General features: G+C 52.9%; 2 protein-coding genes across 52 annotated transcripts in view; both read right to left on the bottom strand.

Annotated features, from left to right (window-relative positions):
* Positions 1-1,585: 1,585 nt before the first annotated feature.
* On the bottom strand, positions 1,586-15,592 carry Tnnt3 (troponin T3, fast skeletal type). 50 transcript variants are annotated; one of them, XM_038321958.1, is made up of 17 exons: positions 15,570-15,586; positions 15,417-15,430; positions 14,466-14,483; positions 13,223-13,240; positions 13,033-13,047; positions 11,989-12,000; positions 11,770-11,784; positions 9,445-9,483; positions 8,849-8,867; positions 6,494-6,539; positions 5,803-5,919; positions 5,644-5,721; positions 5,275-5,388; positions 5,059-5,168; positions 4,822-4,912; positions 3,806-3,846; positions 1,586-1,640 (listed from the first exon to the last, which is right to left on the bottom strand). In XM_038321958.1, the coding sequence occupies exons 1-17, from the start codon at positions 15,584-15,586 to the stop codon at positions 1,586-1,588; spliced, it is 819 nt and encodes a 272-aa protein (XP_038177886.1). The 50 variants fall into 50 exon arrangements, with proteins under 50 accessions (XP_038177886.1, XP_038177876.1, XP_038178142.1 ...); XM_038321948.1 differs by lacking the exon at positions 3,806-3,846 and adding an exon at positions 3,135-3,175; XM_038322214.1 differs by lacking the exon at positions 9,445-9,483.
* A 6,297-nt stretch (positions 15,593-21,889) lies between these two features.
* The window catches only part of Lsp1 (lymphocyte specific protein 1), a 33,971-nt gene continuing 29,665 nt past the window's right edge, over positions 21,890-26,195 (bottom strand). For both annotated transcript variants that reach the window (XM_038335917.1, XM_038335927.1), the window contains exons 9-11: positions 26,100-26,177; positions 25,884-25,990; positions 21,890-22,240 (exon numbers count right to left, since the gene is read on the bottom strand). In XM_038335917.1, the coding sequence (XP_038191845.1) occupies positions 25,901-25,990; positions 26,100-26,177 (168 nt within the window). In that variant the 3' untranslated portion in view covers positions 21,890-22,240; positions 25,884-25,900. The remainder of the gene's footprint in view (positions 22,241-25,883; positions 25,991-26,099; positions 26,178-26,195) is intronic.

The following is a 26,195-nucleotide window of genomic DNA, read 5'->3' as shown; positions in this document are numbered from 1 at the left end:
CCTTTGCCCTGATGTCTCAATCACTGTCCACTCCTGCCCTTTGGATCCCTGCCCATTCCAGACTGACTGAGCCCATTTTTTTTTCCACTGTGAGGTGTGCTGCTGTCCCTGAAGCTGGCCTGGTGGCTCATAGAACCTTCTCCACTGGACTGCAGTCAGGGCCACTGAACAATTTTTTTCTTTACTACTGTGTACATGCTGTGTACATGCTGGGCACAGAGCATCCAGCTACATCGTCATACAGTGCACTTACATCCCTTTGGTAAATTAGTAAATTTAATAAATTTGCACAGTTAGTGCAAATGTGAGTGTGTGCGTGTGTGTGCATGTGTGCGTGTTTCCCAATGGAACCACAGCAATGTGTACTGTAATGCACTCACATGGGGTCTCTACCACTGTCTGTCGGGTGCACACAGAGATGGAGTCTGTACCACTGTGTGTGTTGGGGTACACACAGAGATGGAGTCTGTACCACTGTGTGTGTTGGGGTGTACACAGAGATAGAGTCTGTACACTGTGTGTGTTGGGGTGCACACAGAGATGGAGTCTATAGCACTGTGTGTTGGGGTACACACAGAGATGGAGTCTACAGCACTGGGTGTTGGGGTACACACAGAGATGGAGTCTATAGCACTGTGTGTGTTAGGGTGTGTGCACAGATGGGGCCCTCACTGCTCTCTCTTGGGGTACATGTGCTCTCTGAGGGGGTTTATGTTGCCCTCAGGGGCCTGGTAAAGGCTGACTACACTCCCTGTCTTTCATTCAGGGCACTGGCTGCGGCTGCCCTGCCTCCCTAGTCTTCCCAGAGGTGTTTGTGCATAAGCCCCTTCCTCTATGAATACCTCGCTGTGCAGGGCTCCGCGTCTTGATCCAATTTCTGTGATTTATATTTTCCATAATTCTATTTGGTCAGGACTTTCAAATTTATTGCACAGTTGTGTTCTGTGTTCCCTGTAATATAGGAGAACGCTGTTTGCCGAGCTTGCTCCCTCGTGGGAAACGTGCTTTCCTGCATTCCTCTCCCCCCTTGATGTGCTAGCTGGAGCTCCCCCTCGCCTCCCCCCTTTCGGGGTGTCTGCAATGTCTCCAGGCAGCCAGCCTTCCTCCCTAGCCCTCCCAAGGCTGGGCTGTTTCTTCTTTAAACAGTGCTTTGGGCTGCCCAGGCAGCCTTCTAACATGGAGGGCCCTGGTGCCGGGGACAAAAGGGGTACCCTAGAAGTAAAAAGCCTCTGATAAAAACAGCAAGTTCTGGAGGCACATTAGAGCAAAGCACGGTGTGCAGTTGAGCCATGGTTGTTAGTAGCAGGAAGATACCCGGAGTCTTCCAGGGCCGTTCTGGGGTATGCTCCCATAGTGCTCTTGTCCTGAAACACCACCTCCCACCCTCCTCAGGCCCCTTATACATGACAGCATATACACAGTAGAGGGGAGTCTGATAACTTTATTCCCAGACCCCGGAAGATGAGGGCATGGAGGCAGGATGGGCCCTGAGCTCCAGAGGAAGCCTGGGCGTGAGGGTTGGAGGGTGCAGAGCTGGCAGAAGTCAGGGTAGAAGGTCTCTGCTGCAGTGCACCACTCGGCTCCTTTACTTCCAGCGCCCGCCGACTTTGCCCTTGGCTGTAGCACCAGCCTTCTTGCTGCTGCAAATGGGAAGCGAGTTGCGCTTAAGGGTCAGAGTGTCCAGCCAGCCGGTGGAGACCTTTGGCTCCTGTCTCCCCAAGCAGTCGCCCCCACCTCCAGTGCACACACCTCATTCCAATCTGAGCAGTAGGAACTGACTCACCTGCAGAGGGCCTGACAGGGCCTGGACACTAGTGTGGTTAGGACAGGGTTAGCTGGTTACCTGGGCTCACCTTCTCTTCTCCTGCCTTGGCCAGGGGGAATACTGCAGACAGACCCATGCCACCCTAGCTTCAGACATTATTGTTTTTGAAAGGCCTCTGCCTTTCTGATGGTAGCTAAGGGTACCTGTCCCAAAGGACTTGGAACCCTATTATCTGAGGCCCTTTGCACCCCAGGGAGTTGGAAGCAGGATGAGCACTGTGTGAAGGTCTAGGCTGACCAGAGGCTAAAAGTGTGTGAGCTCTGAAGCCAACCCAGTGGGACCGTGGGCTGGCAATGCTGTGTCCTCACAGACCTTCCTGAGCATCCTAGCATGTGCGCACACACATTCACATGCCCGTGGCATCTCGTCAAATTACCCTGCCATGACCCTCCAACCCACCCAATAGAAATGCAAACCAACAGCCTCTTCCCTGGAGGAGTACCCGTCTTTCCCTGAGCATCATGGAGGTGTGGAAGGAAGGAGAAAATGCCCAAGAAACAGGAAATCTAAGCAGCTCCCCTCGATTCTGTCCTTGAAGTGTGACAACCCCATGTCCAGGCTAAGAATCAGAGTCCCAGTATTATATCAAACTCAGAACCTGGTGAGGGGTCACTATAGCAACAGGTCCTGGAGTCCTGTGGGACCTGATGCCTTGAGCGGAGGGGTTACCCTCCTGTGGAGTCAGTTCTCTCTCTCTCTCTCTCTCTCTCTCTCTCTCTCCCTCTCTCTCCATCTTAAATATCCCGAGTTGGCCTTAGAACTTGTTCTTCAACTAATCTTGAACCTCTTGATCCTTCTGCCCTGCCTCTGCCTCCCTCCCAAAGTGCTGGGATTTATGGATGTGCTCCAATTTAGATACTAGGGTCTAACTAAGGGCCTTGCACATGCTGGGCAAGCGCTCTTTCAACTGAACTATACCCTTCCTTTTGGTTGTTGTTAGCTGAGATAGGGTTTTATGTAGCCCAGGCTGGTCTTGAATGCCTGATCCTGCTCCCAACTCTGGAGAGGTATTGAGATTGTAAGTTTTCATGACCACATCCTGCTACAGGCTTCCTGCTGGCCAGCACATCATAGAGTTGGAAGGTATCACTAACAAACCCCTTCTGGTACCTCCTGCATGCAGAAGAGGAAGGGGCCATTGGGTCCCAGGGCCCTGTTAGTCTTGTTATTGCTCTGCTAAGGGCCAGCCACCAAAAGCCCTTGTTCAGGGACCAGCTGCTAAAATGTCTAGGCCCTAGGTAGGGTTGCAGGTGACTGGCCCTGGGGACTCTGGGTCCAGCACAGAGCAAGAACGGGCTGGATTACTTACTGCTTCTGGGCTTGGTCAATGCGGCTCCTGAGAGTAGTGATCTGTAACAACACAGGTGACTTACTGTGACAGAGACCTGGGAATCCCAGTAGGGCACTGGCCAGGGGACACATGTCTTTACCACAGGACTGGCCAGCCGTGGCCTCTCCACTGTATCCTCATGGCAGGGACAGTCTCCTGTGTCATTTTCCTTACTGTCTCATGGTTTCTTTGTGAGAAGACACTGTTGCTTTGTCCTCAGGCTGCGTCTTGACTTGCTCTCTCTAGCTACCACACACAGCAGCTCCCAACTGGCCACTTACCTTGTGGCTGTGGCAGGATGCAGGTAGGGCAAGGGACAGGGTGGAGGTGAGGCCTCCAGACCTCCCAAAGTTCCACCTCTGACTCCTGATCCCCACCTTCCTGCTCCTTGACCCATGGTGCCTGCTCCTTACTTGGTGGCCTAGAGGCCCTGGTCCCAAGTGGAGTTATGGGAAGGCAAGATCCTTCCTTTCTCATCTGCCAACAAGGGCATCGGGCCGGCCTCGTAGCCACCAGCTGAGGTCAGGAGAGAGGAGCTGTGGCAGAAGGAAAAGGCCCTTTGCCACCAGTGTCCTCAACTACCCAGATCTTTGCCATGCGAGAGGCTAGCTAAGCATTGCACACCCACAAGCCTGGCTCTGCCTACTCACAACTTGGCCAGCATCTCCACTCTGGCCCGGACAGTCATGATCTAGAAAAATCAAGATGGTTACCAGGTTGGGTGGGCAACTGAGGCTTCAAGGTCCTGATAAAAGTGAGGCCAGTCTTTTAATGGACAACCAGGCTCTGCAAACCCAGGAGACCAGACATGGGCAGAGTGCATCTGGAAGCTCTGGGCTCCTGACTTAGCTATTGTTGCTGAGAAGAGTGGTCTGGTCTCTGCTTGGTGGAGTCTTCTCTGAGCTAGCTCCCAGGGTGGCCTTGAGGCTGAGGGATGAGTATCTTTCTAGAAATGGCTAAAATTAAGGTATGGAGACCAAGGCTCTTCAAAGTTGAGCATCTAAGACCCATTTTATCTACCCAGAGGTTGCAAGAAGGAGCCAGAGCTTGTGGATTGTCTATCTTGATGGTTGTGGGAGATGCCCCTGCATGAGTTCTCACCTCTCCCTTTACCTGGCACTGGGGGACATGCGGGGAAGACAGTAGAGCTTTGCCAGTGAGACCAAGGTGTTTGCATTTGCAGTAAGCACAGTGGACACCGGGACAGGGGCCTCATCCATGGTGAGTAGGAACAAGCTTGGCTTCTAACTTGTCCCCCAAAGCCCTGCCCTATCTCTCCCCTTACCTCTCCCTCATACCTATGGGTGTTGTAACCCCATTCCAGATTCCCAGACCCCCAGAGGACGCACAGTATTAAACTCCCTTTTCCAGTTTCAGGTGAAGGTATGAGTCACCTTGCCTGCCTGCTTGCCTGCCCTGAAGATGTCATGGGAACCTCAGCAGTTTGAGAACGCATACTAGTTCTAGCTACACTGTTGGCCAATTCAGACGTAGGTCAGGCTGATAGCTCAAGTGCCTCCCCTGAAGGACAGGCTCTAGAGGTGGATCCCCGCTAGGCAGTGGAGCCGGGTCTCAAGGTGAAGGCAGACTGGGTTATGGGGAGACAGCTGACCCCCCAGGAGAGTGAGACCTTGTAGGCCCAAGAACCAGAGATTGCTTGACTCACATCGTATTTCTGGCGTTTTAGCTTCTCCCCAAACTCAAATTTGTCAGTCTCCAGTTGGTACAGTGTATCCCAGAGTTCCTTGGCCTTGTCCCTAGAAGACGGAAAAAGAGGATGTTTGATAGGATGACGTCAGAGAGGCAGGGCCTAAGACCCTACTTCCTCCTCCAGCCGCCAAAGAGAGCTGTGACTTGATTCTTCTGGGGAGGGGCCCAGCGCCATCTGGGAGGGCCACCCCACCTCAGCTTGTCATCACTGAGATGGTCGATGTTCAGAGGCTTGCGTCTCTCTGCAAGAATCTTCTTCTTCATCTCCCTGGCTGTCTGCTTCTTGCCTCTCTTCTGGTCAGCCTGGGGTGGGGGGAGAGGTGGTGAGAAGCCTAGTCTCAGGAGGTACCTGACCCAAATACCAGCCCCACTTGAAGGCCACCTTCAGGGCTCTGAGCATGTTCCTTACCTTGGCCAGGTAGCTGCTGTAGTTGGCACCCATGGAGGACAGAGCCTTCTTCTTCTTCATGTCATCCTCGGCTCTCCTCTTAGCATCTTCCTCCTCTCTTCTGGCCTTCTCCTCCTGCGGAGACCCCATCCCCAAGATCTTCAGGGGCTGCCCTTTGAGCAGCCTTCAAAGACTAGTTTTGGACTTAGCAACTTCTAGAAGGAGGTTGCTCTTCGGCAGGAGAGGGGCGCTCTGTAGCGCAAGAGGCATTAACCCAGTAGCTCTGGTTGTTGGCCCAACAGAGGGCCACAGTGAGAGGAAGGCCTAAGACCCTCTGCTTCCCTTCCCTGTCTACACAGGCTGGAGGCAGCAGGATGACATAGTCCTTACCGCCAGTCTGTTCTGGCGTTCCCGCTCCTTCTCAGCGCGGATCCTCTGCTGCTCAGCCCTCTCTGCACGACGCTTCTCCTGAAGCCAAGAGGGCAAAGAGGTCAGCCCTGCCCTGCCAGGCCCACTTCCTGCAGAAGCACCTACTGCCGCAGGACTCACAATCCTCTCCTTGAGTGCAATCAGCTCCTCTTCCTCTTTCTTCCTAGCTTCAAAATGGCTGTCAATGAGGGCCTGGAGCTCCATGAGGTCCTTGTTCTGACGCTTTTTCTGGATATCCTGGGGGGGCGAGAGAAAAGTTCCTACTCTTCCTGGCCAGCCTGGGACCCATCTGCAGCTAAGGAAGCTTTCTACCAAGTCACCACAGCTGCAGTCTTCCTGAGACCCAGAGTGACCCAGTCTAGACAGCCCGGGGTTGAGATAACGCCCTTCCTGTGGAGAAATCCAGACCCTGACTAATCATGAAGCCAGTACCATCCTTGAGGTGACCTGTCTCAGACTTGACTCCTTCATTCTCAGAGATGTCCTCTTGGGTCAAACACAGAGGAGATCGTGAGATTGACTTGCTGCATATATGGATGTGTGTTTGAACAGTTACACGGATAGATGAAGGTGTGGATGAAAACATAGTTGAGGGAAAGGCTAGGTGGATGAGTGGATGGGTGGGCGGGTACAAGAACGCATGGAGGAGAAGGGAAGGGATCTCTGTTTCCTTGGGTCTATGAGCGAATTATGGGCATGTGGATGGGCTAGAGGCCCTTTATGGCTACTTGGGAAGACATGACCTGAACCCTAGCCTAAAGTTCAAAGACTGGAGCTTGGGGTGAGTGTGTTCTGGGCCCCATACACTTACATCGAAGTCTACTTTCTCCCCTTCTGGGATCTTAGGAGCAGTGAGTCTGGGGAAGAGACACAGAAATTGTTTCATAAGCAGGGACAACTGGAACCTTCCCACAGCAGAGGCCAGCCAGCCTCGAATCTAGGCTGGCCTCCTCTTCTTTCTTGCACCCTGGCACCCAACAGAGCATGTCTCTGCTAGAGCAGGTTTGCCTGGCTCTTTGTTCTTGGGTTTCTAACCCGTGTTCCAAGAGTAGTTTGTCCCTTCCTAGAAGGCGTCACCCTGTTTTTGTCACCTCTGTTTCGTTCACTGCTTCATGCTGCCTTTCTCAGGCACATAAACAAATGTAATTAAGCCCTGGCAGAAGGCAGGGTGGCCACCATGAGCCCTCCCGGGGCAGTGACTGGCATCAGCTTCTGGGGTGAGACCTGTCCTGTGGCTCTGGACACTCTTTTAATCTTTCTTTCTGGGCGCCCAAATGAAGGAGAGCCTGTAAGGGGAAAAGGAACCCCCAGCCCGCTGGCTGTGCGACCCCCTCCTCCTGCCAACACATTCCAGATGGAGCAGGGAGCCCAGACAACCACGGCTTTTAGAAGCAGGCCACAGAAGAAAGGGGAGCTGAATAGCGATCAAAACCTGGAGAGGGAAGGGATTTTTCTAAGCTCTGAAGCCCCAAAGTTCCCTCCAAGGGAAAGCTGTACAGATGATGTTGTGCAAATGAAAAACTTATGTATGTGGGGGGGGGGGGGGAGAAAAAGAGCAAAAATTGAAACGCAGAGGGGAAAAAAACCAGACTGAAAAAAAAACAACTTTTCAGCAAATACAGAGAAGATTTATATCCCTGAGTGAACGGACGATTAAGCAAACATGGAGACGTGTCGCCCATGAGATAAACGAGCAAGGGGCACAAGCCACTGACTCGCAAAGAAAGACGACCAGTTGACAAACACGGACAGTTCGTGGTGGTGCCATCAGAAGAATGTAAGGCAACCATGAGATGTGGTTGGCCGCTCATCAGCGGGTGAGGGGCAGACACCCGTTCCCGCCTTTGGGCACGGAGGGTGTGGGACACAAGACTGCTCACAGCCCACTTAGGAGACCGCCTTGGCTGGGTCCTGGTGGAAAGCAACTTGGCAGTGAATGTCAAAGTCTTCAGAGCACTGGTCTTCTTTGACCCAGTAATTCCAGTTCTGGGAATGTGGCCTAGGCAAACAGCCCTCAAGATGGAAAATGCTTTCTGACCAGCGTTATTTATGATTGTAAAATATTGGGGGAAGCCTGTGATCGGGGAATGGTTAGGAAAATTATGGTTTGTCCAATTGATGGAATATTATGTGGCCATTCAAAATATTTAAGAAGACTATGTAAAAACATGGAAAAATACTTATGAATAGTGCTAAATTTTTTTTAAAAACAGAATTCAAGACTGTATAGACAGTCCTGTGCTTAAAAAAACATAGTCAAGATCTTTATTTTCCAAGAACTTTGTGTAGAAAAAGAGCAGGAAGAAATAAAGACCTTTTCCCCCTCTCTGGTGCCTTCCACAGTCTGGCTGGTGGGTGGGTGGGAGAATTATGGATGGATATTTTCCCCTCTTCATTTGACTTTTATGTATTTTCCAAATTTTCTTAATGAGGTGTTTTATTTTCATATTGAGAACATAAATAATTTTTCTAAGATGAGAAACTATCTCACAGTTCTGCATTACTTTATGTGAAGTTGATTTAAAACAGCATTCAAGGGAGGAGTATGGGCCAGCTGCGCTCTTCTCTTAGCTTCTACCCTTCTCTCAAGGATGGGGAGGGAACAAGGGGCAGAGCCAAAAGTTCAACCTGCTGAGTGTGGAACAGACAGAGAGGCTTAAAGGGACAAAAGGGGGCTGTTTATGGAGGGTTGTGGACTTCCAAGTCCAAGATCCTGGGTTCAGCTACCCCCTGGCGCACTCACAAGTGAGCAAACAAGGCCAGGGTAAAACCTCTGCAGAGTGGTTCACAGGGGGCTCAGCCCCTTTTGGGATCAGGTCAATCCAGAGAGGGTTTTCACCTCAAGCAGGAAATCCTCATCCCTCAAGTCCATTTTTTTTTTTTTTAAATATCTGGAGACCTGGGTAATCTCCCAGCATAGCCAGTCATGGAAAATAGGTGACACCTTCAGTCCCACTTCTGAGCCTTAGTCCATGGCCAGTGGCCTCCTTGACTACACTGGCTGATGGGGAAGAACCAAAGCCTAATGCCTTCTTATTCCTTCCTACTCACAACCTTAGTCTCTATTATCTTCTGCCATTTGGACTTTTCTTTTAAAACAGTTCCAGGCCTCTCCCACTGCCCTATTCTGGCCTCCCCCATAGCACTGCCTGAATCCCCCACTTACTTGGGTCTTGGTTTCTCCTCTAGTCATGACAGAAAGCATGGGGAGAGAAAGAAAGAGAGGTCAGGTGAGACAGGATGGTCTTTCCTGCCACAGGAACCACCAGGCTGGGGACTTCTACTCAGCCCACCCAGACCCCTCAACTATTCAGAAGCAGGAAGCCTGCAAAATTCCCCATGGGCTCTTAGAAGGACTTAGGGTGCGGGGATGAAGGGAGAAACCACAGCAAGGCATATGTGTCCCCGGAGGACTGGGAGGGCGGGAAAGGTAGGAAGACAAGAGGCCTAGAGGACAGATTTCTGGAAAATCGGGGGAGCATTTGGTTTATCTCCACTGACCAACTAACTGCCTCTGAGTAGGCAGATGCTTGGCCCTGGCCCTCTAACTCCATGGCGGATGCACATAAAGCCTCAGCATCTTGAGGTTCCATGCCAGGGAAAAAAGGAAGACAGACAGACACATGGACAGACACAGAGTGAAAGTGCTGGAGAGTGAGCAATATAGACACTGGACCAATGGCTCCTCTTGCCTCTCACAGGCAGAACCAGAGTCCTGTGCAGGTGGAGCAAGGGGCTGCAACAGCGGCTGGCAGGCCTTACCTTCCTCGTCCTCCTCCTGCTCCTCCTCGGCGACAGCATCTTCATGGCGTGGGCGCAAGCGCACATGCAAGAAAAAAGCCGCGCAACTGCAGAAGTGCAGGGGCCACACAGCAGCAGTGGCCACATGAACAGCAGAGGCAGGCACGCACAGGGCCCCGTGCCTGAGGGTGGCAGGGAAACTCCTACACCTTCCCCAAGGCTTAGACCCCTCTGTGCATCCTTGCTATCCAGGTTGGCCTCTAAGTCTCAATATAGCTAAGGATGACTTTGGACTCTTCCTCCTCCTGCCTCTACCTTCCAAGCGCTATGATGACTGGTATGTTCTGCCACACCTTGTTTAAGCAGTCCTGGGAATTGAACTCAGGGCTTTGTGCATGCTGGGCAAGGGGTCTGGCTGTGAGTAGAGAGCATGGGGACCTGTCTTGCCCAATATGCAAGTGGTGATGGGATCTAGGTTTGGCCCTGGGAAATCCTGAGGCTGCTCTACCTTCCAGCTGTCATCGAACCTGCCATTACTCTCTACTACGTATATACTTATACTTGGGCACATACTATGGTTTTGACAGTCGTTTTATTTCAAACCCTTTGTAAAAGTCTTTGTTCATAGAGCCTGCCTGAGAACCAAAAAAATATTTTTGGCTCATTTATATCTGTGAGTTTTGACAAGTTCAGCCCTTAGGATAAGGCCTCTTGATCCTGGGAACCTGCCCTCTGACCCCTGAGAGGCTTTTTCCCATGAGTCTCGGTGGGGCCTCTCTTCTTCAGAACCTTGTCTAAGCTGGTTTGTCCTGAGGAAGGGCTGCTTCCTGAGTGTGCCCCACTCCTGCAGAGGTTGGGACTGGTGTTGACCCTAGTCAGGGCCTGCAGCTGCTCAGCCTCGCCCTTCCGTGCATGGTCCTGTAGCCCTGTTCTAGCATTAGGCAGACGCAAAACCACTGCCATGTGTGCACTCTGTCTGCCCGGAACACAGTGAGACCAGGCAAGGGGAAGCATCTGGGATTCCCAGCAACTCTGCACTTGGCCAGTAGCCAGCAGGCCCCATCCAAGGTTTGGGTGGGGGTCTTGCCTGCAGGTTCTGACCGGTGCTCTTCTGGAACACCTATTTCTCACCTCTCCAAAAGACACGGGGTGACTTAACAACCAAAGCATGTGGCAGCACTGCCTGAACAGTAGCTTAAATCTGCTGGTAAGCCTGATGCCACTCTTGCTTAACATCCTAGGAGTGCCTGACCCCGGGAGCAGTGGGGTGCTGCAGAGCTCTCTCACATGAGGTCTAGGGGAGTGGCCTGGGGAAGGAAGTTAAGGGGTTGGTGGACTCACCCTCCCCTTATGATATTCTGGGGACCAGGAAGGATGGGGTGCTCCCTAGAATTGCATGAGAGGAAGCTGCATAGTGGCAAGGTAAGGTTTCCCTGTGCTCTTTCTCCCTACCCTCCTGTCTATTTGTCCCAGTCAGTCTCAGTTCTGGCCCCAGGGAGGCCTGGTGACCTAAGATGTGTGGCCTGAGAACATCCTGGATCCTGCTCCTAGCATTATCCAGCTACTTCCTCTCAGGCCCAGCCACCAGGAGCCTGCAAGCATGAAATGGAGGGGCTGAAACGGGCTCCTTGAGATCAGCCCCTCCTCCCTTCCCCAGTGTAACCAGCTTTGCTGCTAGGCTGACAGTTGCCCCCCCCCCCCCCCCCCCCCCCTGACAACCCCTGTCAGTTCTGCTTGATGGGTGTGTCTGGCTCAGGCCCAGGCACTGGGTGGGATGCTGGGATCTGACTGATTGCCTGTTTGCATGCATGGCCCCCGGCTGTTCCAGGTCTCTGACATCCCCACCTTGGGCCTCAGCCTGACTTTCCGCTTCACCCCACTTGCCCCTCCACCCTCCCTCCAGCCTCACCCCTCCTTTCTTTCCTCCCTCTGGCTTGATATCTGGGGTAGGTTGGAGGCTGCCTATCCAACCTTTTTGCTTTGCTCTACCTATCCTGATGAGGCCCCCCCGAGAGTTCCAGGGGATCTCCAGCGCCATTTTCTTAAGGCTGGCTCTGTAGACCCAGGATAGCCCATATGCTTTACCTAATCTTCCTGATGGAGGGCTAAGAAAAGCCTTTTTGCTCCTTGCCCTTAAACACTGTGATTGGGACTGCCACTGACAGCCACCTAGGCCAGCAGATCGGGTTAGCTTCCCTAGTCTGCTCTGTCCTCAGCCCAGAGGCCAGCATGGCTTAGTTGGTGGTGGTGGGTACATTGGAAAGGGGGGGTGGGAGGCAGGCAGTTGGAGAGGGGAGGGAAAGAAGGGGAAGGCTCTTTGTGGCTGTGAGGCAGATCTGGACCTACCTTCTTGGACTTCCTCTGTGGAGCAGCACCATGGGAGAAGAGAGGAAGGAGAGAGAATGAATGAGTGGAGGGCATGTGGGAGAGGGGGAAAGGGAGGGACAGGTATACAGGGGAGATGGAGTGAGTTACACGGCACCCTCTTGTTCCTTCTTGGCTGGCTCCTGCACACATACCCCCATGGCCACATATGTCATATGGCATTGAAGTCATGTCACATACCTGGTTCAGGGGCTAAGGAGGGCCACGGAACAAGAGGCAAAACCGCGGGTCAGAGGTCAGAGGTCAGAGAAGGGATCCAGGTTAAAAGGACACAGCCGGTCACCGAGGGGTGGGATACGTGCAGGAAGCGAGCAAGATACTGTTAGAGTTAGCAGTGGTCCTGCCACCCTTGGCCCCGCACCCCAGATTCTGGGACCCACTCGGAATTTGGGAATAGGAGGGGCTGAGGCGAACCGAACTCACCCCCAATCTGTCCTTCCTCACAAGTGGGGAAACTGAGATGAGAGTTGGGAATCTGGCTCTTGCTTTTGGGACAGTGTCTCATTCGGTTTCTTCCCTCATCTACCCACCCCCTGTCTGCCCTCAGCCAGGATCAGTCTAGAGCTGCAGCCCACTTGGAGGCTCTGGTACTCAAGGGGAGCAGAACCAAGGCTTGCTCCAAACACCTCTTTTCTTGCCATCCCAGAGCTAGGTACAAAAGCCCATTCCTTGGGCCTCTCTACCTGATAGCCCCTAAGAAGGGTTGGGGGTTAGGACTGTGATCGGGTTGATGGGGGACACAGGCTAGGGGAATTGACTAGGGAGGAGGCCTTGGCCTGTCTTCACATCAGGCCCTATAGCAGGGCCTCTTGCTACTCCTGCATCTCTTCCTAAGATCTGAGCTCTTCTGACATTTGGCTTAGTGAATCTGGCCTAGCAAAGGTCTCAGTCACCACTGTGGGCTTTCACCGACTTCTCTGGGGAAAGGGACTCAGTCTACACCTGGCTCTATAGTCTCCCCCACTACTCCTGTACTAGGCTGCCTTCTCTAGTGTTGAAATCATCTGATAGAGATTGGGGCACTTATGTTGTTTGTGGGGGATTTTTGGAGTACTCATTCTCTTTGGTCAAGCATTGGCCATGGTTAGTAGGTTATGTGGGGCCACATGGGGGGCTCCTTGGTTGGCTGGCGCCTCCTTGCTTCCCTGCCCTCTTCCCCACACCACATGGCTCCAGCCAGACCCTAGGCTCCACATGGGGACCAGAAGTCCTGTATCCTCATACCTTCCTCCTGGACTTCTGCAGCCGAGGAATGCCAGGGAGTGCAGGGTGGCAGGGAGGAGAGAGGATAGGATTAGAAAGGAGCACACAGCAGGCCCTTAGAAACAGGGGCTGAGGTCACAGCCCTATAAGATGGAAGGTTACACCAATTTCATCATTAGGGCAGAGGAGGTCAAGTCCCAAGCTAACTCACCTTCTTCCTGGGCTTCCTCTGAGGGTAAGTGAAGGTGACAGAGAGATGGCATGTAGGAGAGAGAACAAACAAGGACATTAGGAAAGGGGCCTTTCTTGGGCTCTCTTGGACCAAACATGATGAGCAGGCCAGATTCCCATGCTTGGCCTATATCAGCTAGCTAGAGTGAGCAGGGGCCCTGGAGCATCAGCCGCTGCTGTTCTTGCCAGTGCACTAAGCTTATATCTTCCTCAGGCCTGGCCCTCTGCATCCTATATCCCATGTCTGGGTGTTTGTGATTCTGCTCTACAGGACACTGAAGGGCGGACCAGGACAAAGTCCACATGGTTTGGGGAAACTGCATGTGCTCAAAGCATTTCTCAAGCAGGGAATCCAATCTAGCTGTCAGGACTAAAGGCTGGCGTCAAGGTGCTTTGGGGACACAGGACCCTTCTGGCCAACCCTAGGAAAGTGCAGCCCCCCTAGGGCCACATCTCATCCAGAAACCAGCCCTTTCTGCTTCTGGCAGCAAGATATTTGCTCAGGTTGTTAAGGTAGCATGTATTTTCAAAATATTTTGAAAACACAGCACCCAGCAGCCCTTGCAGGATGGCCTGTCTGATGAGCTGCATGAAGTCTCCCTCAGCTGAGCAAGTGCCAGGAGCAGACAGCTTGTCAGGCCTGGGAACTGCTGTGCCGGGCTGCTCCCAGGTGCACTGGTACTCAGTACTTTGCCCGCCCACACCTGCCTAGGCACGACAGAGCCAGGGAGGGGTCTCCAGCAGCCCAAGGGTGCAGCGAAGAAGAGATGCTAAGAGAGACAGAGAGAGACAAAGGGATAAGGACAGAAACAGAAATGGAGAAAGATGAAGACAGAGACAAAAGAGATAGAGAGACAGATAGGGAGATGAGAAGAGAAGCCACAGTGGCTCTGAGGGGCTACACTGCATGGGTCAGGAACCTTGTTATTAATGAATTGAGAGTTTTAGAGGCCAGAACACATCCCACTTCACACACCATGGACACAGTGACCACAGAACATGTGTGAGTGGTTAATGAGTGTCTATCAACCAGTTGAAGAGATAGAGGGTTAATAGTTTAATTAATGATCGTGCCATTGACCATTAATTAAATAATGGAATTATTAATTTGATGGTTAATGGTGCATTAATGATGAGGGAAGTAGACAGTTGTCAGCTCAGGGAGGATCCCTGAAGGCCTTCCCAAGGATGGCCATGGAGAAGCCTGTGGCTTCCTGAGTTACCTTCTTCTTCGTATTGTTCTGTATTAGAATAGAACAAAAGAAAGGAGCTCAGTTAGCGGAGATGGGACTGGAGATGGTGAGGCTATTGAAGGGCCAGCCTGTTCTATCCCTGGATAGTTGGGTACCACTACTGGCTAGGGATCAGGTCTGAGATCCTCAGTCCAAAGAGGCTGTGTGGTAGCTTGGGGAGATGGTCAGTCAACAAAGTGCTTGCCACAAAAGCATAAGGACTTGAGTGTCAGTATTCAAATAAAAATCCAAGTGTGGTTACACACTCTAGAGACAGGAGGATCCTGGAGCTTGCTGGCCAGCCAGTTTAGGCTAATCGCCAAGCTCCAGGATCAGCACCCCCCAACCTCTCCCCCTCCCAACTTCCATACCCCCATCTCAAAAAAAAAAAAAAAAAAAAAAACCAAGGTGGACAGCTTCTGAGAAATGACATCCAAAGCTGACCTCTAGCCTGAACATACGAACATGTAGAGCACATCTGTACACACACACACACACACACACACACACACACATGCACGTACACACATACACACACACAGAGGCTTTGTGGCCTTTGAGGAGGAAATGTCTCAGCCATGAGGGTGACATAGGATGTCTTTAGATGCCATGTCCTGCTATGACCATGTGAGTAACCAAAGGTGACAAGGACAGAGAGGCTTCCTCTTGAGTCCCCAAGGCACCACCGACATGCAGGTATATAGGTTGGGGAAGGTCAAGGTGTGAACACCGCAGGAAAAAAAGTGTATGCCAGAGATTTGAGACAGCTTGGGAGAGGGATGTCTTTGAAGCCCAATGATTGATCTAGCTGGTCTGGGACTCTTGGACAAGGGGTCCCCAAGAGATGAGTGATGTCAATAGTCAAAGCCCTGCCCCCCACCAAGGGTGACTCTTCTATCTAGAGACAAAAGAAAAGAGAGAGAAAATAGAGAAGACACTTACCCTCGACTTGTTCACTGTCACGGTGGTTTGGCAGGGGGTAGAGAGAGAAGAAAAGTGAGATGAGCTTGAGCTTCTGATCTGGGACAGATATCTGCAGGTACCAGGGGTCCCATCCCACCAGCAAGGGAGGCTACTATACAGCAGGGTACTCACGTTTCCTCGTCAGACATGGTGGCGGTGGGTTGTGTCTGGAGAGGGAATGACAACAGATGGGGCACTTAGGACTTACCTTGGTTTAGAAGCCTCACAAGGAGGCAGGCTCTCAGAGATTGGGGCCTAGAGGGGGTGTGTATAGATTACATTTGAGGGTCACCTCTTGGTCCCCCTGATTGGCCCTTCTCCCATGACTCTGATCGCCCTTCTTCCTTCCCTGGCTGCAGCCTGGAACTTAGACTCTATAACTGACAGACTGTTGGAAGGTACATCCCACTCTGGACAGATGTCTCCTCTACAAGATTTTCATGCAAAGTCATCTAAAATGCAGAGACTTTCTCAGGTCAGGGGTAAGAACTACAGGACCCTTGGATCTGGGGACACCCTGATGATCTGAGTGGATAGACTCTGGTTAGGGAATCATCCCAAGATCACGGAGCCCAGCTCCAAGGGTACAGACATTCTCTGTTGCTAGCTCTTCTTTCCTGTGTGAACCCAAACTTCATGCTGTGCCTCATGTTTTTCTTGAGAGTCAAAGTTCCTTTTGGGGTACCCCAGATCCTCTTTTGTGCTCTCTGAAACCCTCTGAGGTATCCTTTCAAATCACAGAGCCCATAAGCGTTCAGTCTCTTTGTCTCCTTTCTCCTGAAATACACAGGAGACTGAACTCACCTGGATGGGTCTGAGAAACTTCTCTTTGGGAAGCCTGAATTTGACACACATGTGCTGATCGTATTGAGCACCTTAGATCTCCTAGCACTACGTCTGGGACTCAATGCACATGTTCAGGCGTGGTGGCTACCAGGGCAGAGAACTTGACGGTTCCTGTGAGCTGGTCACTGTACATGCCTGCAGTGCCTAGGGCCTGGGAACCTCCAAAGAACTGTATCAGAATGTTGTCTCAAGGTCCTACAAACAATATTCATAACAACACAACACAGCTGACTTGAAGACAATAGCTCTGGCGCCCCCAGGGAGGGGGCTAAAAATGCACCAGCAGCTTAATGCTGAGGTGGGAGCTGTTTCGAAGCCCTGTTGATAACATTAGCTTTCCCAGAACTATTGAAACTTCCTGCAAAATTAACCCACAGATACCTGGGAGGCTCTTGGCCAAGTACAAGGTTGAGCCCTGCCTTGTCCCCGAGCCTCTGTGTGAGAATCCATCAACCATAAATAAGCCACCCAGCCAGAGCTGACCAACCTTCTCATCCTGCTCTGATCCCTACCAGTCCTTCTAACTCCCCCTTTACTGCCCTCTGTACCCCCCAGGGACACTCTGTGGGGTGGGAAGGTCCATGGGGTAAGAGCAGTGTCACTGAGACCCCATCTCGCTTCTCCCGCCTCTAGTTTCCACTGGACCCACACACCTGTCAGCAGCAGAGGGAGGGGGGAGTGTGGGGGGTTGTGCATTTTACAAGGAGCCAGCTGAAGTGGCAGCTGAAGTGTCCAAAAATAGGCATCAAAATTAGCAAGACTCCTCTATCCTGAAACCCAAGATGGCAGGGGGGCAGGGTACTAAAAGCAACCCAGCCATTTTGGCTCCCCTCCTGGCTCTTGCAGGCATCCAGCAAGAGCTGTCTTACACCCCTCCAAAGTGGGGTAGCAGTGGCCCTCACTCTGGGTTGGGAAACTGAGGCTACTGGTTCTCTAGAGTTCCCTAAGGCCCACTTGAGCAGATCTGGATCTCTCCACCCTTATTTCAACATCCCTGTAAGTTGGGGACAGGCAGAGGTATGGTGGCAGGAATGGGACAGGGATGGCCAATCAACAACTGAGAGGAAAAGCAGTTGTTCCGTGGAGAGTTCTGGCCTTAGAAGGGATTTATGAAAATAGCCTGTGAGGTCAGGTTCCTTGGGGGTACATGCCAACCTCCGTTTCTTCAAGGGTGACAAAGCTCAAAGGGGGGCAGGAGGCCCTGCCACTCACTTGCTATGGGACCCTGATCACTTCCTGCCTTGGGCCCAGTACCCTCTGATCAACCTTGTCTGGTCCTATCTCCTCCAAGGACTCCCAAGGACTTCTAGAAAGCTCACACTCAGGAAGGTAGGGTTCCCAACCTGGAGATTTCAGCAAAGATGAGGCCTGGAGGGCTAGGGTCTCTTGGGACCACCTGTTTTCCCAGCAGTAGCAAGATCAGATAGGACCTATCTGCTTAGGCCCAGCCCATCCCATTCCCTCTGTCGTGTTTCAGCTTGGCTCCTGCCTATCCTTGATCTGAGCCTTAAGATCTGCCCTGGGGCAGGGGGGGTCCAGATATCTCTCCAGTGGCCTTCCTTCCGAGGATGACCTGAGATAAGTCCGTATCTACAAAATGGCAAGAGTAGCTTAGGGCTCAGAGCTCTGGCTCCAGGAATGAGTTGAAATTCCATTCCTTCCCTCAGGTCACTCTTATACAGCCCCAGAAAGGCTCCCACCCTGCTACATCACAGCAGGCAATCTCAGAGCTCTGGGTAATGTCCCCTGAGTGGATCCTTATCTCACTCTCTGCACTTCTCCCTAGATCCCACCTTAGGAGGGCTCCTTACCCCTGAGGCCCCCGGATCTCCCCTCCTCCCTACTCCCATGTCCTTTTCCTCTGGTTTGGCGCCAGTCATCCCGAGGCTCAGCTGCCATGTTTCTAGTCATCAATACATAACACAGTATGAGGCCCAGGACCCATTTGAGTGCCCCTTAGACGTTAGGTACCCAAACCCTGACACAGTCACCCACTCCTAGGCAGGCTGTTCACATCCATACCCACCTGCAGTTGAGTCTGAGAAAGGCTGGGGGCTCCTTGTGGACAGGACCAGCAGCAGGCACTGTCCGACAGCCTCACCCCCTCATGTTATAGTGACATCTGATCTTCCCTGGCAGCCCATTGGCCAGCAGATGGGTGGCTGGGGCATGGGGAGGGGGAGGGTGTGCCCTAGCAGGCCCCTGACCAAGTATAGGAATGCCCCAGAGGAGGAGGCCCAAGGAGGCAAGGATGGAGGAGACATGCCTGGAGGAGGAGGCAAAGTCCCCAACTGTCCTAGAAAGGTGCCAGTTGCTATTTTTACCTACACCCCCCCCCCCGGGCAATGGGCACATGCTTGATGGACTGACAGAGAGAGGAGGAATGAATTAGATGGAGCCAAAGACTGTGTTGAGCCAGGCTGGTACTGGGGAGTGGTCATCAGAGCTTGGGTTTCAAGTTCCTTGGTCCCCTGCTCCTCTGCCCAAGGTGGCTTGTAGGAGTGGGAACTTTGCTCAAGATAGGGTCTAATTCCATGTGGCACCCCTGTAGCTCGGCCCTACATCTCCATCATAGAGACAGCTCAAAACACCCACAGAATGAAGGACCTTGAATCCTTGGCCCGTATTGCACCAAGCCCCTTAGAAACCAGGCCTATTTTTCCCAAGTGGACACCATTGGAACATATAACAAGAGATATGATGACCTAAACCCTGTGGTGGTTGTCGATCTTCCCCAGTCACTGGGGAAGGCTAGGTCATGTTTGGGCCTGTTTTTGGTCCAGAGGTTCTATCCTAAGATGTTGAGACCTAGGCTCTTTTGGGTTCTGAGTAGGCCTGGCCATGTGCCTGGCCTTTCTTTCCTGAAGACTCCAGGGGGCACCATCCAACCATGGACACCTCTCCTGGGCCTTGTGTGCCTGGATAGCCCTGCCTTTAGGGAAACTAAAGCACCAAGTAGCAAGAGACCAACTTGGCACTTCCTACTCACTCCCTCAATTCTCCCAGACCCCACAGGTTGGGCATGACAGGTAAGGCCCATGGATCTGTCCAGTTCAGGGGAAAAGCCAATGTGAACCCCAGGGGACACAGACAGGGCTCCTGTTCTTGGCATCCTAGGGTTAGAGACAAGCTGGATCTTCGAGTTTCTGGAAGGTTGGGATTGACCCACCAACCACTTCCTAAGTGTTGGAGAAGGGACCATAGAGTACCAGAGACACACAAGACCCACCTTGTGGTCAAAAGCAGGGTGGAGCCAGTCTTCTAGCCTGCTGGCTCACAGAACAGGGCCTCTCTCCTGCTTTCCTCTGCTCCAAGCGCCTGCCCCTTAGAGGTCCCTCAAAGCTGGAGTTGCTGGGCTACCCCAACCTTCCACAGCCATCCTTGGATAGATAGGGTTCAGTGAACTCCAAATAACACGGATGCCCAGTTCAATCAGCCCTTGGAGGTCATGTAGAGTTTATGAAGCCCCACACTGGTGCCAAGGGGACTCTAAATCTCTTCTGTGCTAAGGCCAGCCTCCCTTTCATCAGGTTTTAACCGAAACAAAGCACATCCCTCAGTTGAGGAACACAGAGAGCAGACACGAGGGATTTGGTCCAGTCTGTAGTTTTTGAAGCCCTGTATCCAGAAGCTCTTTTGTCTGAGAAGAATGGGGGTCCTTAGAGGTCTGTAGGAGGGTATACTATTGTCTCTGTAATGGCTCCTTATGGCCAGCAGGGGAGGGTGGCTGCCCACTTCAGAAGCCTTTGGCAGGCACTCACAGTGAGGTCAGAGAGACAGGGCAGTCTTATTTTGGGTAACAGTCATCTCCTTCTCAGGGGACCAGGCCCAAGGTACAGCAGGACAGCATAGAGTGGGCACTGCTGGACCTGTTGCTGCCGGCCACTAAAGACTTGAGCAGGTAACACATGCCAGGTAATACACAACAAGTCCTACTTGGCTTGGCTGGGGCTCGGTGAGCAGGGGAGACAGAGCAAAAGGCTCCCTGGGGATCTGGGAGAAGACTGGAGACCCTAGTAGAGGTGGGGGGCAAAGTCTGTTGGATGGGTGCTGAACTTCTACCCAGGAAACTGAGAAGCAGTGGAGTTTGAGGCTTCACAGACTGGTTGTGAAGGATCCCTCAAAGTTGGTGAATGAAGAACTTAGCCTAGCGGACAGAGGAGGTTGAGAAGGGCCTGTCTTTCCAGTGTTTTGGCTCCAGTAGCCAAAATGGGTGACTCCCAGGATAGTGGGGTGCTCAGAGGCCATTCAGACTGTGAGTGTAAGAGCCCCTGGACCCTGAGCCTTACCCAGTACCCCTAGTTGACCCACTGTGGCTAGCTCTGCCAAGCCCAGGATAGGACTGGCTGACGTGGCACTTGGGACTCAGCCGCTGTGATCTGGGCAGCAGCTGCCTCCATGTATGACAGCCCCTCCTGGTTCTGAAAACACAGATTGGCTCTACAGGTATCAGGGCACTTCTGGGTTCACGGGACTTCACTTGGAGCAGGACCTGGAGGAAGAAACCCTAGCTATTGGATCCCTCAGGAGTCAGGCAGGAAGATGGAAGGGTAGTGTCCTGGTGTCTTGGGCAGGGTGGGCAGTGCTATAGCAGGGGGTAGACTCCATACCTGAGACCCACACAAGATTTAGCGGAGTTGTACTTAGCACAAGAGTGAGGCTGGGCAAGTCAGGGGAGCATGGTGCAATAAATACTTTCCCTCTGTCACTTGACATACCCATTCTGGTCCTACCCTAGTATCTTGCTCCCTGTCCCCTTAAGGACCTTGAAACAGTTTCTGCCCTTGGTCACCTCCTCATCCGAGTAGAAAGGGCAGGGAGTGTCCCATGTCCTGGGAAAAGCTTCTGGTGGAGCAGAGTGGAGCTCCACATCTACATCACGGTGAGGCTGTGAGCAGGCTGGGGCCATCAACCTGTGTGCCTCAGCAGCTCTATCTGTTGAGTGTTAATACTCCAGAGCTATGTGTCCCCACCAGTGGAGTTTGAAGCTTTCAGAAAGTCAAGATTCTGGGTGTCCAGGTGGATGCCACGGTCGAGCTTAGAGCATCATTAGTCAAGGATCTCCAGAGTCTAGGGCAATAGGGTTTAGAGTCAGGCCAAGGGGAAGGCTTGTGAAGGGTGGGAGACCCCAAGGACAACATCCCATAGCTCAGCTGTCATTTACACACTTGGTCAGCCACTATACATTCACTCATCCTCACAATCAGCTCTCACGTTTTCTACTTCCATTCCTTCCTTTTTTCCCACCATTTCTACTCCCCCACCTATCCATCCATCCACCAACCCACCGAACTACTTACCCATCAACACATCCACCTGTCTCTATTCGTCTACCCACCCCTTATCATTCACGTCTCCATCTAGCTATCCATCCATCTACCCAGCCAGCCAGTCAGCTACTCATGAATCTATCTGTCCCTCTATCTACCCATAAATTATCTATCCTTCCACTCATTCATCCATTTATCTATCTACTTACACTCTGTCCACCAATCCATCTACTTACCCATGAGCTCACTACTCATCCATCACCCATCATCCACCTGTCCATCCATCTGTCACCCACCACCTTATTCCCTGTTAGTGAGCACAGAAGAGCCAGTGCATGGGGCCATTCAAGGTGCTTTATTACACAAAAAGAGGGACTCGGAGTCCTGAACATTCAGCATGGGGACAGGGACCCCTTGGATCTGCCTGGGATGCTGGCCTTCTCTCCTCCACCTTCCTTGGGAGCTCTTGGCTCCTCTAGGGAGTGCTCCCTTTAGCTGATTGTGAGAGGCAGAGTTGGGGGCGGGGGTATTGATCAAAGAGTAAGAGGGCATAGAAGATGGAGGGTCCAGGAGCGAAAGGAGTGCGGAGTGGCAGCTGGGTTGTTGGAGGCACAAGAGCAGGCCAGACTGGCAACGGGAAGCAACTTCTTGGTCAGGGCTGGGAGTGGCTTCTGACTGGAGTCTCTCCTGGGAACATAGGCAAGGGTATGGGGTGCATTAGGCTGGGGTTGAAGAAGATGCACAACCTGTCCTTCTCTATGACCCTACCTTCCTAGTGTCTATCAGACCTTACCATACCCCTCCTTATCTGGGGAGGCTCCTGCTTACAGTGGTCAGTCACCTGGGAGACCGGCTCTCGGGCTCAAATCTATTCTGGGCCTAGGCTGGCTCAGGAGGGAATACTGACTACCCACTGGGGCAGCCCTCTTGAACCAAACCCAAAGTTGCCCCAATTCTTCAAGTCCCAATTTCCTAAAGGTAACCCAGAAGCTTGGAGCAAGTGTGGAAAGACCACCCCAGCCCCCTGCCAGTGTTTGCTTCTGCTCCAGCAGAGTTAGATTCGACTGTGGCAGCCATAGGCCTCCTTCCACCCAAAACCAGATGGCCTCCAGTTCGGCCCAGATGCCATTTGTCAGTGTCCTTGCAAACATGTGGCGCCCAGAAACCAAGACAGGCAGCTCGGCCTGGACCACCCCTGGCAGGAGGGCTGTGGGGATATCCCATTCAGCATAGCTCAGCAAAAACTGCTCCCATCTTCCTGCTAATCTACCTCTAAGGATATAGCCTCAGCTTGCCTGAGCCTTTTGGCTGCCACCCCTCACCACTCAAAGCACACGGACGCGCCTGTGGTCAAGCTGGCGACGGCATGGCGCCCCTCACGTGTCTGCAGGCAGCCTGCCCTCCACCACTGTCCGGCAGCTGGCCAGGCACAGGCAGTTTGCTTGCAGTTCATGAGTGGGTCTTTGTTCCCATCCTGTACTACTATAGGTCTGGGCCCCAGCTGGTACTTGGAGGTAAGGCCAGCTTTATGTAGGCTATCATATAGGACAGATCCCTGAAAGGCAGGTTCTAGGCTTTGTCACCCACCAAGTGACCTGGAGCCACTGTAAGTTCACCTCCACACCAGGGTATGATGAAGGCACCCACGGCGACTAATGCATAAGGCTAGAAGGTGCTTGCAGTATGGGAAAGCCTGGAAAGAAGGCTTCTAGTAGCTGACTCTGCACCTTCTCCCACTTCGGCATATGAAACCACCCAGCAGCCCCTCCTGTGGGCAGGGGAGGGGGCCCAGCCTGACCACTCTTTCTCCCCTCTACCCCAGACCAGAGATGCTCATTTCAGTTGTGTCGACACCCCCGGGAGCATGTGGCCCAAGACCTGAGGCCCCCCATGGGCCCCCACCACCCTTGCTGCCCAAACCTGGAAAAGACAACCAGAGACTTCAGAAGCTACTGAGAAAAGCCGCTCGGAAGAAGATGGTGGGAACAACCCCCGCCCCACCTGGGGCCTTCCGTACCTCCCTGTCCCCTGTGAGTGAGGCCAGTCATGACCTGGAGACCACCGTCCAGCGTCCTGCCGAAGCCCCTCACTTGGTGGTCCCCCTGCCCTGCTCACCACATATCCCCATTGTTCACCACGTGGCCTCGCCCCTACAAAAGTCCACTGTCTCTTTCAGTCTTCCTCAGCAAAGGTCTCTGGCAACTCATTTCAAGGCACCACCTAGGCTTGAAGCCCCAACCCCAGAAACTGCCTGGCCCCGCAATGGCTTTGCCCATGTATCTGCCCCTACAGCGGCTGGTACCCACATCACCCAAATGCATATCAGGCTGTCACCATCCTCACATACTGGGACTTCTGAGTCCCCCAGGGTGGCCCTGGATGGGGATAAAAGCCTGCGCAATTCTCATACCCAGCCTCTCATCCCAGTAGCACATATTCGCCCACTGCCTACCGGGGTGCAGGCAGTCAGTCCTGGGCCTGAGGAGCCCCCTGTAACAAGGCCACCACCCAGCTTTCAGGCCTCAGCATCCAGAGAGTCAGGTGCTCGAGTGGTGGTGCCCATTGCCCCTACCTACCGCTCATCTGGACCCTCACCTTATAGCCCAGCTCCCGAAGCAGAACAAATAGAGGAACTGCCCACAGCCAGGCTTGTCATGGAGCCCAAGCATGTCTCCAGCCTCCCAGCAGCCTCAGGTCCCTCGGGCCTCCACCCATGCCCTGTCCCCAAAGTTGCACCCAAGCCCTGCCTTAGTGGCTGGACACGCCTGAAGAAGCAACTGATGGAGGACACAGAGCAGCCTGCAGTTCCAGAGCCGGAGCTGAGCATGGAGTCTATGCAACTGGAGGTGCCAGCCCCCATGGGCCCACAGCCCCCTGCCTCCAGGGCTTCTAGGATGTGGGACGCAGTGCTGTACCGCATGTCACTGACTGAGTCCCGTAGAAGCCACCCTGTGGGGCCCGGAGATGGGGGACACCCCCCGGCCTGCCTCAGTCGCTTGCCTTTTCTGTGCCGACCTCGCTTCAATGCCCGGAAGCTACAGGAGGCTGTAAGGCCTGCTCCTACACTGCACCCCATTCTGGAGCTACACTCCCAGCCCAAGAACTTCAACCGGACAGCAGCAGGTTGGAGGCTCCAGTGATGTAGCCAGAATGGCCTCCCAGACTCTGGACTGGGGTGGACAGAGACTGACTGAGGCTGGGGATACAGAGAGAGGGTCTCAGTCCTCACAAGTGAACACAATGGGTCAGGATAGTACATAGCCATGGAAGCTGGCTGCTGGCTGCTCAAAGGAACCTATTGGGTAGACACAGATGAGTTGGTGTGGGAGCGGAAGTGGCAAGCGAGAGAGGTGGATGAAGCAGGGAGCATGCGGCCGGAGGCAGTTTGGGGTTGTAGAGGAGAATGCAAGTTGGAGAATATTTATGGATGGTGGGAGCCTGACCTCAGGACCAGGGTTGATTATAGAGGGCTCTAGGCCCGGTGTAAGCTGGTTTGGGTGAGGGGTATTCAGAGGTACATAGGACTGAGCAGTGGAGAAAGGATGTTCTGGGGTCTCATGTGTGTCTCTTCTGATTCCCGTCAGTAAGGGCTTACTGGGTAGGGCTACACTGAGGGCAGGGCTTAGTGCAAATCTTAACCAAGTTTCTACAGTTGGGTAAGGACAGGTCAAGCCAGAGGGTTATAAAGAGGCAGGGGCCAGGCACTAGAGGGACTCCACCCCTAAGATCTGCCCAACCCTGATAGAACATCAGCTGTAAGAGGAGGGACACAAAGGAGCCAGGAGAGGCTTTCCGTCACAGCCACCATAATGGGATTCAGCAGGGGTTGGGCTAGAAGTCCTGCTTGGAATATGATGGGTACTATGGCTGTGGACAGAGCTACCAATAAATGTATGTATACCCACACAGGCATCACCTCTGTGTTTTTCATGGAATGGGGAATGCAGCAGAGTACCTAGGGGCCTTCAGCAGGGCAGGGGGCAAGCCAAGGCCCCACCTCCTTTACTGGATAACACACACTCTTGGATGCTGTGCCACACTCAGTTTCTCCAGGGCCGACTCACACTATCGTGAGTCTCACTGGATATGGTAGGAGTTCCAAAATGGAGTTTGAGGCTCCAATGAACAGTACTGGGCCAACCTGATTCTGCTTGAGGGGAGAGAGTTCCAGGCTTCAGAGAGCCAGGAAGACAGCTGGTAGTCAGACAGAAGACATAGCAACTTTAAGACCAGGTCTTCAGTCCTCAAGACCTAAGATATGGCCCATCTATGCCAGTATGCTCCCGGGGGGCGGGGGACCCATTTGTCATGCTTTGGTTATTTGACTCACCAAGATACAAACATGATCTATGGCGCTGGGCTCTCGTCCACAAGCACTTTCTCATACTTCCCGTGTCCAGTGGCCACGAACTTGTACCTCTTTCCAGATGGGGTGCTCTGTTAGGTGAGACTAAGAGTCAAGGAGATAGCTATAGCAGGGGGATGCTGCTGTCTCCAGGAAGTCTTTGAGGATGGGATGTAGCCGCCGCCATCTTGGCTTACTAACCTTGATGGTGGATGAGGTCTTTGAGCCTCCTTTCTGCTCCCACAGGCTTTTCTTGCTCATGTCTCCAGCTACAATATCCTGGGGGTGGACACAGTG

This window comes from Arvicola amphibius, chromosome 1 (genome assembly GCF_903992535.2).
Source record: "Arvicola amphibius chromosome 1, mArvAmp1.2, whole genome shotgun sequence".
NCBI classification, from domain to species: Eukaryota; Metazoa; Chordata; class Mammalia; order Rodentia; family Cricetidae; genus Arvicola; species Arvicola amphibius.
The sequence above is the reverse complement of the archived record's forward strand: the minus strand, read 5'-3'. Positions and strand labels throughout refer to the sequence as shown.